Raw genomic sequence first — 12,973 nt, forward strand, 5'->3', positions numbered from 1 at the left:
GGGGACGGTCCCTGCTGGTGCAGCCTTGGATCAGACTCCCCGTGCTCAGGCCGAGCTTCTGCCTGCAGGGTCCTCACAGTTCATCCCAAGCACCCCCATATCAGCGAAACCCCCCAATGCACCCTCCCCTGCCCCAGCTGGTCGGCGAGGGTGCAAGGTTGCCCGGCTGGCACGCAGTACGGTGACGGAGGGGAAGCTGCGGTCACTGTGGACAAGGAAAATGAGTGTCGAGAGGCTGCCACGCCCGGGGAGCAGCAGTCCCTGGGCCTTGGACTCCAGGGTTTAACACGGTTCAGGGGGATCCTGGGGGGCGGGAGGGGGTGTTTATTTTTGCAGGATATAGCTGGAAATACTGGCTGCAGTAATTACCATTTCTTTTGCTCTCTGAGGGGCTGCTATCTTTGGCAAACTAATTACTAATAAGGTTTGCTCAACAGCTAGTGTAATTGCTGGAGAAAACGATCTTTAAGGACTTATTCTGCCCAATTTGAGGCTTGATGTCACGAGCCGCAGTGAGTGTTCTGAGAACCCCTTTCTGGGAGGCGGAGGGTCCGTGCTGGGCGGCCCCGGGGCAGAGGGAGCCCTTGGCGCCTGCAGGGCGTCCCTCCCGGGAGAGCTGCGCAGGCAGAGGCTGAGGTGGGGCGCGGGAGTGGCCGGAGTAGCCCCCGTTACCCCAAACAGGGCGGTTTCCCTCTCTTTGGGGCCATTGTTGGATTTTCCTTTGTCATGAACCCTTCACCCAGGAGCAAAAGAGCCCTCTTGGTTCAAAGCTCAACTCAGCCTCAAATCTTAACTTCTCGATGTGCGAGAGGAGGACGGGAATAAATAAGCCAGAGAGTGTAAAGGGGCTAGCACCATGCGGGGCACACAGCAAGTGCCTAATAAGGGCTTCCTCCTGTTCCGGACTGAATGTTCGCATCCCCCCAAATTCACGGGTTGAGGCCCTATCCCCCCAGGGTGGTGGCATTTGGGGGTGCGGCCTTCGGGAGGTAATCAGAGCTAGATGAGGGGACTAGTGTCCTTGTCAGAAGAGACAGGAGGCGGTGCTCTCCCTGTCTCTCTCTCTCTCTGTCTCCCTACCTCACATGCCGAGAAAACACCAATGTGCGCACGCATTGAGGAGGTGGCCGTCTGCAGGCCGTGAAAGGAGCCCCCTTCCGGCGACCCTGTCCCTCCTTGGCTTACGGGGGGGTAGGGGGAGAGAATTGCGTGCTCTTCCAGGTAAAGCCGTATGTACCTGGAGAGGGATCTGGAAGGATGTCACCAAAGTGTGAACGATGGCCAGCAGTCTCCATGTGGTCGGACGTACACTTTTAATTTGTACCTTTACGAGTTATTTCAATTTTATATAATAAGCATCTATCAAGTTTACAATAAATAAAGCTCAGCAAGTCTTTCTGCGGGAGCCTCCTCCAGCGGCCCTGCATCCTTGTGCCGAGGGACCTGTCACCACCTTCCCCGTCCCGGAGAGGGGGCAGGCGGGTGCTTCCCCAGCGGCGCACGGGCCCAGAGGATGGCAGTTCCCAGCTGCCTGCAGGCCACTGGCCTCCATCGTCCTGATTAAAGCCTATCCTGCTCTCCTCTGCTCACCTGCGTGTTTGGAACACAGAGCTGATGGGTTGTGCCTTTTGTGTCACTGGCCGTGGGCAGTTGGCACAGTCATCGCATGGTTTTCACGTCAGACACTCAGGACAAATGGAGATGACTTATGTTTTGCAACATGTGCAAAGTTCTTCCCCCCAATCAGTTACCATCGATCTCTTTCCAACAGTTGGGGTAGATATTCCTTTTTAGTTGCTATTGCAAATCATAAATGTGGATTTATAAATTTTCTTAAAAGCTTGGAAATATTTCTTTTTAAATCTTTTTTATTGTATTTTCTCCCATTCCCAGTGAGTTCCCTACAGCCCCGCCCCCAGCAGCCGCCGCACTGACGTCCGCACCCCGGAGGCCTTTTGCCTTTTGCCTTTTGCTCAGTCCCCGCACCCCCGACTGACCTCCCCCTTAGCTGTCCTCCTAGTCTCTATCTAGGCGTCTGTTTCTAACAGCTGGGGCAGCTATTCCTTTTTGGTTGCTATTGTCAGTTACAAATATGGATTTACGGATTTTTTTAAAGGCTTGGAAATATTTCTGTGTCCCAGAGCTTTCCTGATGAAAGAAAGGGTGACTGTCTCTTGTCCAGTTTTGTGCTAATAATACCGCACGGCCAGCCCTGAGGGCCCGCAGGCCAGCGGGCACCTGCAAGCGCTTTATTCGGAGCGGCTGGGCACTGCCACCGCCACCCCTTCCTGCAGACGGGGACTCTTGCCCCCGCTCACACCACCGCCGGGAGCCTGGCCAGCCAGGGTATGCGCCCGGCGATGTAACCCCGGCCTCCCCCACACCACAGGGCCTCCCCGCCGTGTGCCACAGGAACAGGTGATAGCATGTCCCAGCCCTCCCTGGAAGGTGGGACGGGAAGAACGTAAGCCTCGGCCTGGTGCCCAGAAGCCTGCTTCCCCTCTGCCACGTCACCCACGGCGCTCGCACCGACATCTCCGGGCAGGGTAGCCATGTGAGGGCGCTTGGGATCTGAGTGGGGGAAGCTGTCACTTGTCCAGAGCTTAGGGACATGCACGACCTCCCTGATATTCCCCGTGACCGTAGGTCACCTATAGAAAGGATGATGAACAAAGAACCAGGCGCGAAGTTCAAAGGAAAACAAAAGCCCAAAGGAAAGACAAGATTCCTCCAAGCCTGACAAGTGCCCGTGAGGCCGTGGGCGGAGAGCATCCGGGGTGTTGATCTTTGGCCCTTTAAACCGGTTGTGGGGGTAGCAGACGCCGGGAGCACGTGGCCCGCAGCCTTTGGTGGTGTGGCTATATTAAGATCAATTACACTGTGCAACAAACATTTGGATCCTTCCCAAAACCCTAACTGCTTGGATTTGAATATGCATGAGAAGCTGTCCAGAAAAGATTAAAATACATACATACACATATATATCGTCAAAGCCAGACAGCACTGGGCGAAGAATGACAGAAGGCAGCTCTGCCCCCCCGGCAGGAGGGTGTCAAAGGCGACAAGGGCTCGTGCTAGGTGAGCTGACAGAGGCTCACACACACTCGGTGTGCAGGCCCAGGGCCCGAGCTGTGTCCACACACACCCTTCCGTCCTCACCGCAAGTCTGCGAGGTCAGGAGGCTTTTTACCATTTAGAGATGGGGGCGGGGCTGAGGCTGTAGGAGTCAAGATCATGCTGCTGGGCAGGGCCAGAGGAGGACTTGAGCCATGGTCCCCCTGGGCCACGTAGACACCATCTCAGACCCTGGAAAGAGCTCATTGTGGGCTCCCCACCGTGGTCCTCCAGGTTCAGGCTCCTTAGGAAGAGCACGGCCTTTCTGCACAAGAAAACCAAGGTGGGCGGGACCATGTATTGTCCAGTTCACCTGTCCGTCTCATGCCAGGGCCAAGTAATGACATATTCAAACATGCACAGACCCAGAAGGTTTATCACTAATAGATCTAGCCTGAGAGATGTACCCAAGGATATATCTCCAGCTAAACAAAGATGGAATCCAAGAAAGAGGATGAAAGTAGACAAGAAACTGAAAAACGCTACACCAAACCCAGGGGTGCAATGTGAAAAAAGATCACAGGATAGCCCGGGCCTAGGAGCTCAGTTTGTTGGCACATTGTCCCGTACACCAAAGGTTGTGGGTTTGATTCCCCAGTTGGGGCACCTATGGAAGGCAACCGAACAATGTTTCTCTCTCACATGGCTGTCTCTCTCTCTCTCCCTTCCTTTCTCGCTAAAAAAATCAATAAGCATGTCCTTGCAGAGGATTTAAAAAAGAAAATCACAGGATAACAACTGTGCCTTAGACCCCACGAGTGAATGGTGCCACTCCAACCAGGAAATCAGAAGGCTCTGAAAAGAATGTCTCCACGAGGAAACACACGTCTTCCTTCAGCAAGTACTGGTGCAGAACTGGATAATCCTAGTGCTGCTGGGAAGGCATATCAAAACCTGGGACGTCAGAACGTTAGGCACTGCCCCCTTCACCTCTCAGCTCCGCCTCCTTCTCCACCTCTGTGGAGAATTGTTATATAATCCTACTATTTAAAATGCTGGTTATTGGTTCAAATTCGTTTAGAATCAGCTGGACTGTCAAAGCACAGAAATAATTATAGTCACAGAGCAGAGCATATGTGCTTTGACGCTTGGCAAGGAAGCGATGAGGGGCACAGGGGCCAGAGAGTGGGCAGTCTCGGGGTTGCGGGGGAGGACGGGGGACCGCAACAGCCTAACCTCACTCTTGATGGCATGTCAAGAGATACTGACTGGAGCTGACATGTTGAGGAATAGAAGTGTATACACATTATGGAAAGAAATAAGGGTAGCTATAGAAGAAGTAAAAATTTTCTCGTGTCTGGCAGAAAGAGATTGGGTAGGCTGGGAAGTGTTGACATAAGCAAGCTAAAGGTCTCATTCAGTGAGGGGCAAATTCTTTCACTCACTGCACACTTACCACGCACATACGATGCTCTTGGCACTATGCTGTGTCCTGGGAGTTCAAGGGTCAGCAAAAAACCCAGAGCCTGTCCTCCGAGACTGAACAGTCTACTGGGAGAGACAGATGTTAGTTGCGTAAATAAAAATCATACAAATAAAGGTTAAATTGCAAATGTGGTGCGTGTAGGAAGAAAGGTGCATGGTGTAATACCAGGTGTTGGACCCAGACAGGAAGACCAGGGAAAGGCATTGACGATTCGGCTGAAACACAGAAAAACACTGAGTGAGCCGGGGAGAGAAGGATACTCCCATCAGAAAGCACAAGCAGCATGTGCCAAAGCCCTGTGGCCGGAGGGAGTGAGGGACTGAGAGGGAACCAAGGTCCTAGGGGACAGAGTAGGGGAGAGGCAGCAGAAGAGGGGAGGCTCCGAGGCTAGGAGGGGGTGCCCGACCTCACAGGCAGGTGAAGGATTCGGGTCTAAAGGTACCAGGGTAGTTACCATGTTCTCTGCCAAAATATGGAATAAGAGAGGTTTCCCCGCTCCTTCTGTGAGGCCGACGCAGCCCTGCTACCCCGCTGGCCTCTCTCCAGCTGTGGGCCACACGTGATTGATGGGGCCTCCTGCGATGCAAGGGTCCCTCCTGAAGCCAAAGTAGTCCTGCCTTTCTGGCCGGTTGCCTAGGGAGGGAAACGAGGTCACCGTTCCAGCAGCCCCGGCTGGCCGATGGCAACAAAATGCCTCAAAAGTACAAAATGCCGGGGCAGAGTCTCCCAACTCTTGCTTCTGTCTGTTTTGTTCTCCATTTTGGACACCCACAGCATCTCTGCGGCCACATCTTAGGCTGCTTCACGTGAAAAAAGCGTTGGGGAGGGGCAGGGGGTTCCACCTCCCAAATGTGGCTGACGCCCCTTTTCAAATCTGCTGCCATGTGCAGTCCCATGAGCGCAGTGCGCAGAGCTGTCTGCTCACAGGCAGAGAGGGGGACAGCCTCTTTGGGAGCACCTGTCCCTCGTCACCCAGGGAGACGGCAGGGGCCTGGGGGGACATGTAGTTGTCCTCCGGCAGGGGAGGGGGATGCCCGAGCCTGGCTGGGGCTTAGGGGGATCAGGCGGCCCCTTTACAGCCAGGGCTGGGGAAGGCAAGGGCCCCGCCTATCAGCGCCCGCCCCCCCCATGAAAGGGGCCCCTGTAAGTCAGGGGCGCTCCCCCATTACCTCCCCTCTGGGCACTTGTTAGAGCCTTACCTGCCTCTCTCACGTGTCTCCGGGGAGCGTGCGTGATGTAATTCCAGGTCACAGACTCCCGCCCCCCATTTTCTGGCATTTCACTGCATCATTATCTGCGGCATCGCCAGCCCCCAGCTGGCGGGTGTTCGGCTCCAGACGCCTCCTCCCATTGCCAAGCTGGGCTCTGGACTCCACATGGCCCGAACAGCTGCTCCAAAGCTGCTTGCCCGAGAAAATGTTTTCCTTCTCTTTCTTTCTTTAAAAACACCACAGCCAGAACCTGTCCATCTGCAAGGATGGCTCCAGAGGGGCCAGATGACAGTGTCCACTCCTTACAGGAAGCGGGGGGCAAGCCCTGGGCGGGCCTGCGGGCGCCATGCCTGCTGGGGGCCGGAGAGGGTTGCCGTCGAGTCCTGGGTGAGCGAGGGCTGCAGGCTATGGCAGGGCTCCTGCTGCTGCCCCCAGCCTGTCGCTTTGCCCTCTGGGCCCCCGTTTCCCTATCTGCTAAGCTGCGGAGAGCCAGCTCGCGGCATGACGGGTTTGCTGACACACAGAGCCACACAGTCACACCCTCTGTCCTCAGAACTGCGTCATCGTGTGCTCGCAGCCTCGTGAGAGCAGAGTGGACCTCAGTCTGGGGGACCTTCAGGCCTGTAATGAATCCCCCCCCCCGACTGTACTTGATCTGGAGGCACAGTTCACCCATCTCCACCGTGTGTTCGTGGGGAGGGAGGACTAGAAGATGCCTATTTTCCTTTTAACTTGGATGTTCTGGGATTCCAAGAAACATCTCTCTCTCTCTCTCTCTCTCTCTCTCTTTCAATAGAAGTGCACAGGCTACAAAAGGCTTGTCACATTCGCCCCAGTAGGAGAAGATGATGTGGGGCCAAGGTCCCCCGGATCGGGGAGATCTAAGACAGAGGCCAAAAGAGGGGGGCAAGGGGCTGGCTTCCAAAGCAGGAGCCAGGACAGCAGAGAGCCCGTTGCAGAAAACCAGGGGTTAGAGGTTCTCGGAAGGGAAGAAAGAGGGGAGCCGTGACCCTGAGGCACCGGGAGAGGGACACAGGGCTCGGCTCTCGGCCTCTCCGTGGGGCCACGCGCCGTGTCTTCGCTCAGGCTGCTCCTGGCGCTGGCAATGCTCAGAGCTTGGACCTCGCAGCCTACGGCCCGGGGCGGGTGAGCTTGGCTGTAGGAGGCTGGACAATAATCATCTCCAGCTCCGAGGGCCGTATCGCCTTCGTCACGGCCACGGAGCTCCGCCCTCGGCGTTCGAGAGCAGCCAGGGAACCTGAGACACGGACGTGGCTCTGTCCCATTGAGACTTCGTTTGTGGATGCAGAAATCTGGATTTCAGGTTCTTCTCACGTGTCACAAAATGTTATTCTTTCTTTGATTTTTTTTAACCATTTAAAAACGTAAAAGCCATTCCGAACCCACGGGCTGTCGAAGCACCGGCGGGGGCCGCACCTCGCCCGCCCCTGCTCTGGCCTCAGGCTGCCGCGAGCGCCGTTCCTGGACGCCGGGCCAGACCCTGGGAGCTGGCTGGAGGTCCGGAGGCTCAAGGCGCGCCCAGAGCTACTGCTCCAAAGTCTGCACGTCAGCAAGGTGCCTTGTGTGCACTTTAAACACATGCTGATGGCTGGGTGTCACCTGGATTCCAGCGTCACAGGTACAGCTGCAGCCCGGACACCAGAGAGAGTCCCCAGGGAGAGCAGGCTGCCCCTCGCCTGGATCCCAAAGCCTCTGGACACTCCCCTACGGCAAAGCACGGTGCCCTAGGAGGGTGACTTGTCGCACCCTGGGCTCCTCTGGGCCCTGGATCCCAGCGCATGAAGGATGTCGCACAAACCTCTCACTCTAGGGGCTCAGGCTCTCCTCACAGCGGCTAAAACAGGCTCCGAGGTGCTTCCGCGGCCATAAAGACGCTCTCTCCCAAGCCGGGGGTGGGCAGCGCGGGAAGCCCTCCTGGCCTCTCCCCAGCTGTCCCTGCCCCAGCTCTTCCCCCGTCGGGGCTGAGAGTCCTCTTCTCCCCCGCTCCAGGGCAGGAGGGCTAAGAGAGGCGACCCCACCTTCAGCAGGCCCCCCTCCTCCCCAGACGTCCCTCCTTCCCCCGAGTCCCAGAGCCCCAACCCACCGCCTCCCTCTGCCTGCCTTCCGCGGTCACCTGATCCAGTCCTTCCCTGGAGAAACACGCAGGGGGACTGGCTAGGGACTGGTGCCCCACAAGGGTGGCCCTGACTCTCCCAAGCCCCCCACTCCAAGGCCCCTTACAACATCATAGCCTCCAGGCCCCTGGCATCCCCACCAAAACAGGCCCTGCAGCCCTGGGCATTGAAAGCCTGGAAGGTCAGTTTGGGGTTGGAACCCATGAAATCAGCCCTCTTTATACGTAGAGGAAACCGGGGCCCAGAGGTGAGGAAAGGCCTGCCCAGGAAGGGGCCGTCAGGGACCACCTCCCCGCCCCCCCACCAGGGTCCCCTGGAAGCCCCTCGCTCTGCACCGGCTGCTCCAGCAGGGGAAGGAAGATCGGAGCTCTGGGTTCCCGGAAGGTGGATGCCCACAGCGAGGGGCCTGCTGGGACCAACTCAGTGCCATGGAGACTGCTTGTGACAGTGCCCTGTCCCCACCCCTCCCCACCTGCAGCCCAGCCCGGCCGAGGAGGCCGGAGCGTCCAGCCCAGGGGAGCAGGGACGACTGTCGAGTGCTGAGCAGTGAGTGCATGCCAGGCACTGGGCTAAGCAACAGGATTCTCTGAGGTTAATTCTAATGTTCCTGTTTCCTGCATATTCACAGTGAAGATCAGAGAGTTTAGTCAACAGGCCAGAGACCGCAAAGCTAGTAAGGGAGCGGGGGCGGGGGGGGGTAGGGACAGCAAAGGAAGCTGTTTGAGCTAGAAGGCATGTCAGAAATCCCTTCCTCATCCCCCGGGTCCAACCCCAGTCTGCCTGCCTCCATTTCCCCAGGGCCAGGCCGGCAGAGGGCCCCCTGGGGCGTGCTCAGGCCTGCCCTGCAGCCAATACCTCAGAGGCACTGGCTCTGGAAGGACGGATGGGCTGGAGCACAGGCTCACGCATCCCAGCAGGCCCAGCTCCTGTCCTGGTCGGCAGAACCGGCCTCTCCTCGTGGGTCCAAGAATACGCCTCTGTCCTAAGCTTGCCTGGTATCAGAGAGAATGCATGGGCTTTGGGATCATCCGATCCGGGACGGAACCCCTCCTCTGTGTGACCTTGGGCCTCAGTTTCTTCAGCTGTAAAATGGGGACACCTATCCAGCAGGGTTGCTAGAAGGAACGGACAGGAGCTATGAAAAGGGCCACACACGGGTGACATATAAGTGATGCCCACGCTGCCTGGCGCCCCCAGCCCTGGGAGCCCCTCCCGTCCAGGGAGCATGCTTTCCCTCAGAAGGAAGCCGGCGTCGCGGGCACAGAGCCCCGTGGAATGTGGCAAGGCTCCCTGGCACTGAACCCGGTGAACGAGCCCTTCTCTAATTAGCTTTCAACTAAAAATAGCCCCCCTGGGCCGCACACCTTCCTCCTCAGCCTGGCACGGGGGCCTGCCCGAGCCACCCCCATCTGGGGGGGTGTCCAGCCTGTGACAGAACCTGCAACACAGGTGGGGGCACAGAGCAGGGGGCTTTATTGAAAGGGATACAGAGCTGGGCGAGGGTTCCTGCCGTCCAGAAAACTCCGCCTCCGCCACCCCACGCTGCCTGGGCTCCTGGACACCCTCCCCTCCCCCGGCTCCTGGGCAGCCAGCAACACACAGGGGCCTTACCCAGCCTCGTCAGAGGTGCCCGAGAGGGCCTTCAGGGTTCATTCACGACAGGGGTGGGGGACCAAGGGCAGTCACTGACAGGCCAGTCACACCGTCCGTGCCCCTGTGCCCGGACGGCCCTCATCACTTGCAACTCTGCAGCCGGGTCCTGTGGTGCTTCTCCTGGGTCAGGAGGGGGATGACGGTGTCGCTGTGGGAGATCTTCAGCCGGCTCCAGCTGCCCTCCGGGCCAGCCGTGGGCTCCAGCGGCGGCGGGTTGTCCAGGTCGCTGCGGGAGCCGCCCGCCTTGCCCTCGCTGCCGCCGCCGCCGGCGCTGCTGGAGGTGAGCTCCATGAGCTCCAGCTCGTGCTTGGCGGCCGTCTCCAGGACCCGCTGCTTGTTGTAGTACCTGACGAAGTTGTTGATGATGGGGTGGATGGGGAGAGCGATGGCGATGACCCCGCACAGGAAGCTGATGGCCGCGTTGAGCTTGCCCAGCGTAGTCTTGGGGTAGATGTCACCATAGCCCACCGTCGTCATGGTGATTATGGCCCACCAGAAGGACTGGGGGATGCTCTTGAACAGGGTCTCCGGGTGGCTCTGCTCCATGGTGTAGCCCAGGGCTGAGAAGACAAAGATGCCCACGGCCAGGTACATGAGCAGCAGCCCCAGCTCTTTGAAGCTGCGCTTGAGCGCATAGGTGAGGGTCTGCAGGCCGGAGGAGTGGCGCGCCAGCTTGAAGATGCGCGCGATGCGCATGATCCGCAGGGCCTGCACCGCCTGCTGCACGTTGGTCAGCTCCATCATGCGCGCGCCCAGGTGCGTGAGCGTGAGGCTCACGTAGAAGGGCAGGATGGCCAGCACGTCCACGATGTTCATGAAGGACAGGACGAAGTGCAGCTTGTTGGGCGAGGAGAAGAGGCGCAGCAGGAACTCCAGCGTGAACCAGCCGATGCAGGCTGTCTCCACGTTCTCCAGCGTGGGGTGCTCCACACGGTTGCCCTCCGCGTCCAGCACTTGCAGCTCTGGGATGGTGCCCACGCACATGACCACAGATGAGATGAGGATGAGCAGGAAGGACAGCACAGCCACCACGCGCGCTGGGCACGAGGACTCAGGCTTCTCCAGGAACTTCCAGACACACTTCTGGCAGCGGCGCCAGCTGCCCTCGGCCGCGTCCACGCCCAGGTCGTCCAGGATGAGCTGCACGCGGCGGGCGATCTCCTCCAGCTCCTCGCGCTTCTCACTCAGGTGGCTCTTGCAGCAGTCGTCCAGGAACTTGAGGTCCACCTTCCAGAAGTCCATCTCGCTCTTGAAGCAGATAGGGCAGATGCCCTTCTTCATGTGGACCTCCCCGAAATAGTAGACCTCAACGACACACTTGAACGCGTCCGGGTCGCGGTCGAAGTAGAACTCGCGCTTCCCGGGGTCGTAGTCGTCGCACAGGGAGAAGATGGTGTCGTAGCCCCCCGCGAGGCAGTGGATGAGCTCCGCCAGCCGGGTCTCGGGGTACTGGCTGAGGAGGTCTCCGTACAGCACCTGTCGGACGCCCCCCACGTTGACCACGATCTCGATGTCGTCGCCAGCCCCAGAGTCCTGGCTGCACAGCTCCGGGAGGCTGCGCTCCTCGGTTCCGTCCATTCTCTCGGCTCCGCGCCCCGCCGCCGCCGCCGCCTCCGCCGCTGCCACCGCCCGGGGGTCCGCAGGTCCCACCGGCGCACGGCTCTTGGGGAAGCCCGGCCGGCGCTCGCCTGCCTGGAAGGGCGGTCACAGAGGGGAGCAGCCGGCGGAGGCGCGCCGCGGAGGAGGCATGCACCCGGCGGCGGGGCTCCGGGCGGGCATCCGGGCGCCGCGGCGCGCTGGCGAGGCGCTCGCGCGGCCGCCGGCCTCGCCGCGGGCACTCACCTCGGCTCCCCGGCGATCCGCTCCTTGGGCTCGGCTTCCTGGAGAAGTGGGGTCTCTTGGCGGGCGGCAGGCACGGTCCTCCGCCCCGGGGAGCGCAGACAGCGGCTGCCGGGTCCGGGAGCCACGCGGCCCCCGCGCGCGCGCCCCCAGCGCCGGACGTGTCCCTGAGCCGCCGGCCCCGCGCAGTCCGCCGAGGTGTTCGCAGAGCCAACTTGGGCTTGCTTTGCCCGAGCCGTTTCCAAACACAATAGGAATTCCAGCCTGACGTCAAGAGCTTTTCAAACTGTACCCTCTTCTGGTGAAATTCTGCAAGGCACGCGCGGCAGCTGCAGGGGACGGGTTAACCCTTGGGCAGACGGGCGCAGCTGCCGCCACCGCGCGACCGCCCTCCGCCGCCCCTCCCGGGCGCCGCGCGTCCCCCCCCCCGGGGCCAGGACCCCGGCCTTCAAAGCGGCAGGTCGGCTCAAGCCGGGAAGTTTGCCTGAGAGAAGACAGGCGGTGTGAGAACGCGCTGCCCGCCTGTTGCTCCGCAGGACAACGTGCCCTGGGGGCCCGCAGAGGCTGCCCCTGCGCGCGGCCGCCGGCCTGCCTGCCCCTCGAAGCGTTTGCACGTCGCTCTAACGCTGCCCGCGCTGGCCCCAATGTGCGATGGGGGTACAGCCAGGCGCCCCTGGACTCAGAGCTCCCCGCTGTCCTAGCCGACTGACCCACACGGGTTAGCAGCTGAAGGTCCGCCCCCAAGTCCTGCTGCCCACCCCACCCCACCCCCATTCCCTTGCAGTCCAGCGCTGCTGCCACTAGCTTCCTGAGCCCGGAGGGTCCACGTCTCCTGCCTCCCCGCTCCCCGCTCTGTCGTGGAGGCCTGCTGTCCTTCCTGCGCGATGTCCCACAGTCTCAGCTCTCCCCCAGCCCGTGGCCACAGCTGTCTCTCAGCCACTCACGCGCGGGAGCCACGGCACCCGCTTCTGTAGCCTGGGACCAGGGGAGCGGGTTAAAGGATACATTCTAGAGGGCGGGGGGCCGGGCAGAGCGCAGGCGGGTTTAGGGCAGCGAAGTCACTCTGCTACACAACGATGATGGACATGGGCCACCGCACAGCTGTCCGAACCCACAGGACGAGCACTCTGAGGGTGAACCCGGGTGTAAGTAGGGACTGTGAGCCGGGACGACGTGTCAGCGCAGGTTCATCAGCTGTAACAAATGGCCCTCTCTGGTGGGGGATGTTGATAACCGGGGCACCTGCGTGGGGAGGGGGTTGTAGGAACTCCAGGCTTTCGGTTCAGTTTTGCTACGAACCTAAAACTGTCCTGAAAAATAAAGTCTTTTAAAATATATTCTGTAGGCTGGGTTTTGGGGTGTTTATTTTTTAACTCGAGTTTCTTTCCATTAATGGGTCACAAAATCAGTTTGCCGGCTCACTGATAATACTTCTTTAACAAGATAGTATAATATTAGACTACACGGCACTGGGAAAGTGTTGTTCGGTAAAACTTCGCTTTACAAATTTTATTTCCTTTATATTTAAAAGAAACCCGTGACCTGTTCCTACATACAGAGTAAGGAGCTGAGGTTCAGAAAGGTTGGGCAATAGT

The 12,973-nt window shown here is 59.3% G+C and overlaps 1 protein-coding gene across 1 annotated transcript; it reads right to left on the reverse strand.

Moving 5' to 3' along the window:
- Positions 1 to 9,556: 9,556 nt before the first annotated feature.
- Positions 9,557 to 11,118, reverse strand: KCNF1 (potassium voltage-gated channel modifier subfamily F member 1). The gene has a single exon (XM_054566588.1). It carries the CDS (start codon positions 11,115 to 11,117, stop codon positions 9,621 to 9,623), a length of 1,497 nt encoding a protein of 498 aa, XP_054422563.1. The 5' UTR covers position 11,118; the 3' UTR covers positions 9,557 to 9,620.
- Positions 11,119 to 12,973: the final 1,855 nt, after the last annotated feature.

This window comes from Pteronotus mesoamericanus, unplaced genomic scaffold, assembly GCF_021234165.1.
Source record: "Pteronotus mesoamericanus isolate MK-2021 breed Mesoamerican mustached bat unplaced genomic scaffold, CSHL_Meso_final contig_101, whole genome shotgun sequence".
NCBI lineage: Eukaryota > Metazoa > Chordata > Mammalia > Chiroptera > Mormoopidae > Pteronotus > Pteronotus mesoamericanus.

What these genes read in the sequence shown, in the direction of transcription:
- KCNF1 (XM_054566588.1), bottom strand. Translation starts at nt 11,117, where the DNA reads ATGGACGGAACCGAGGAGCGCAGCCTCCCGGAGCTGTGCAGCCAGGAC.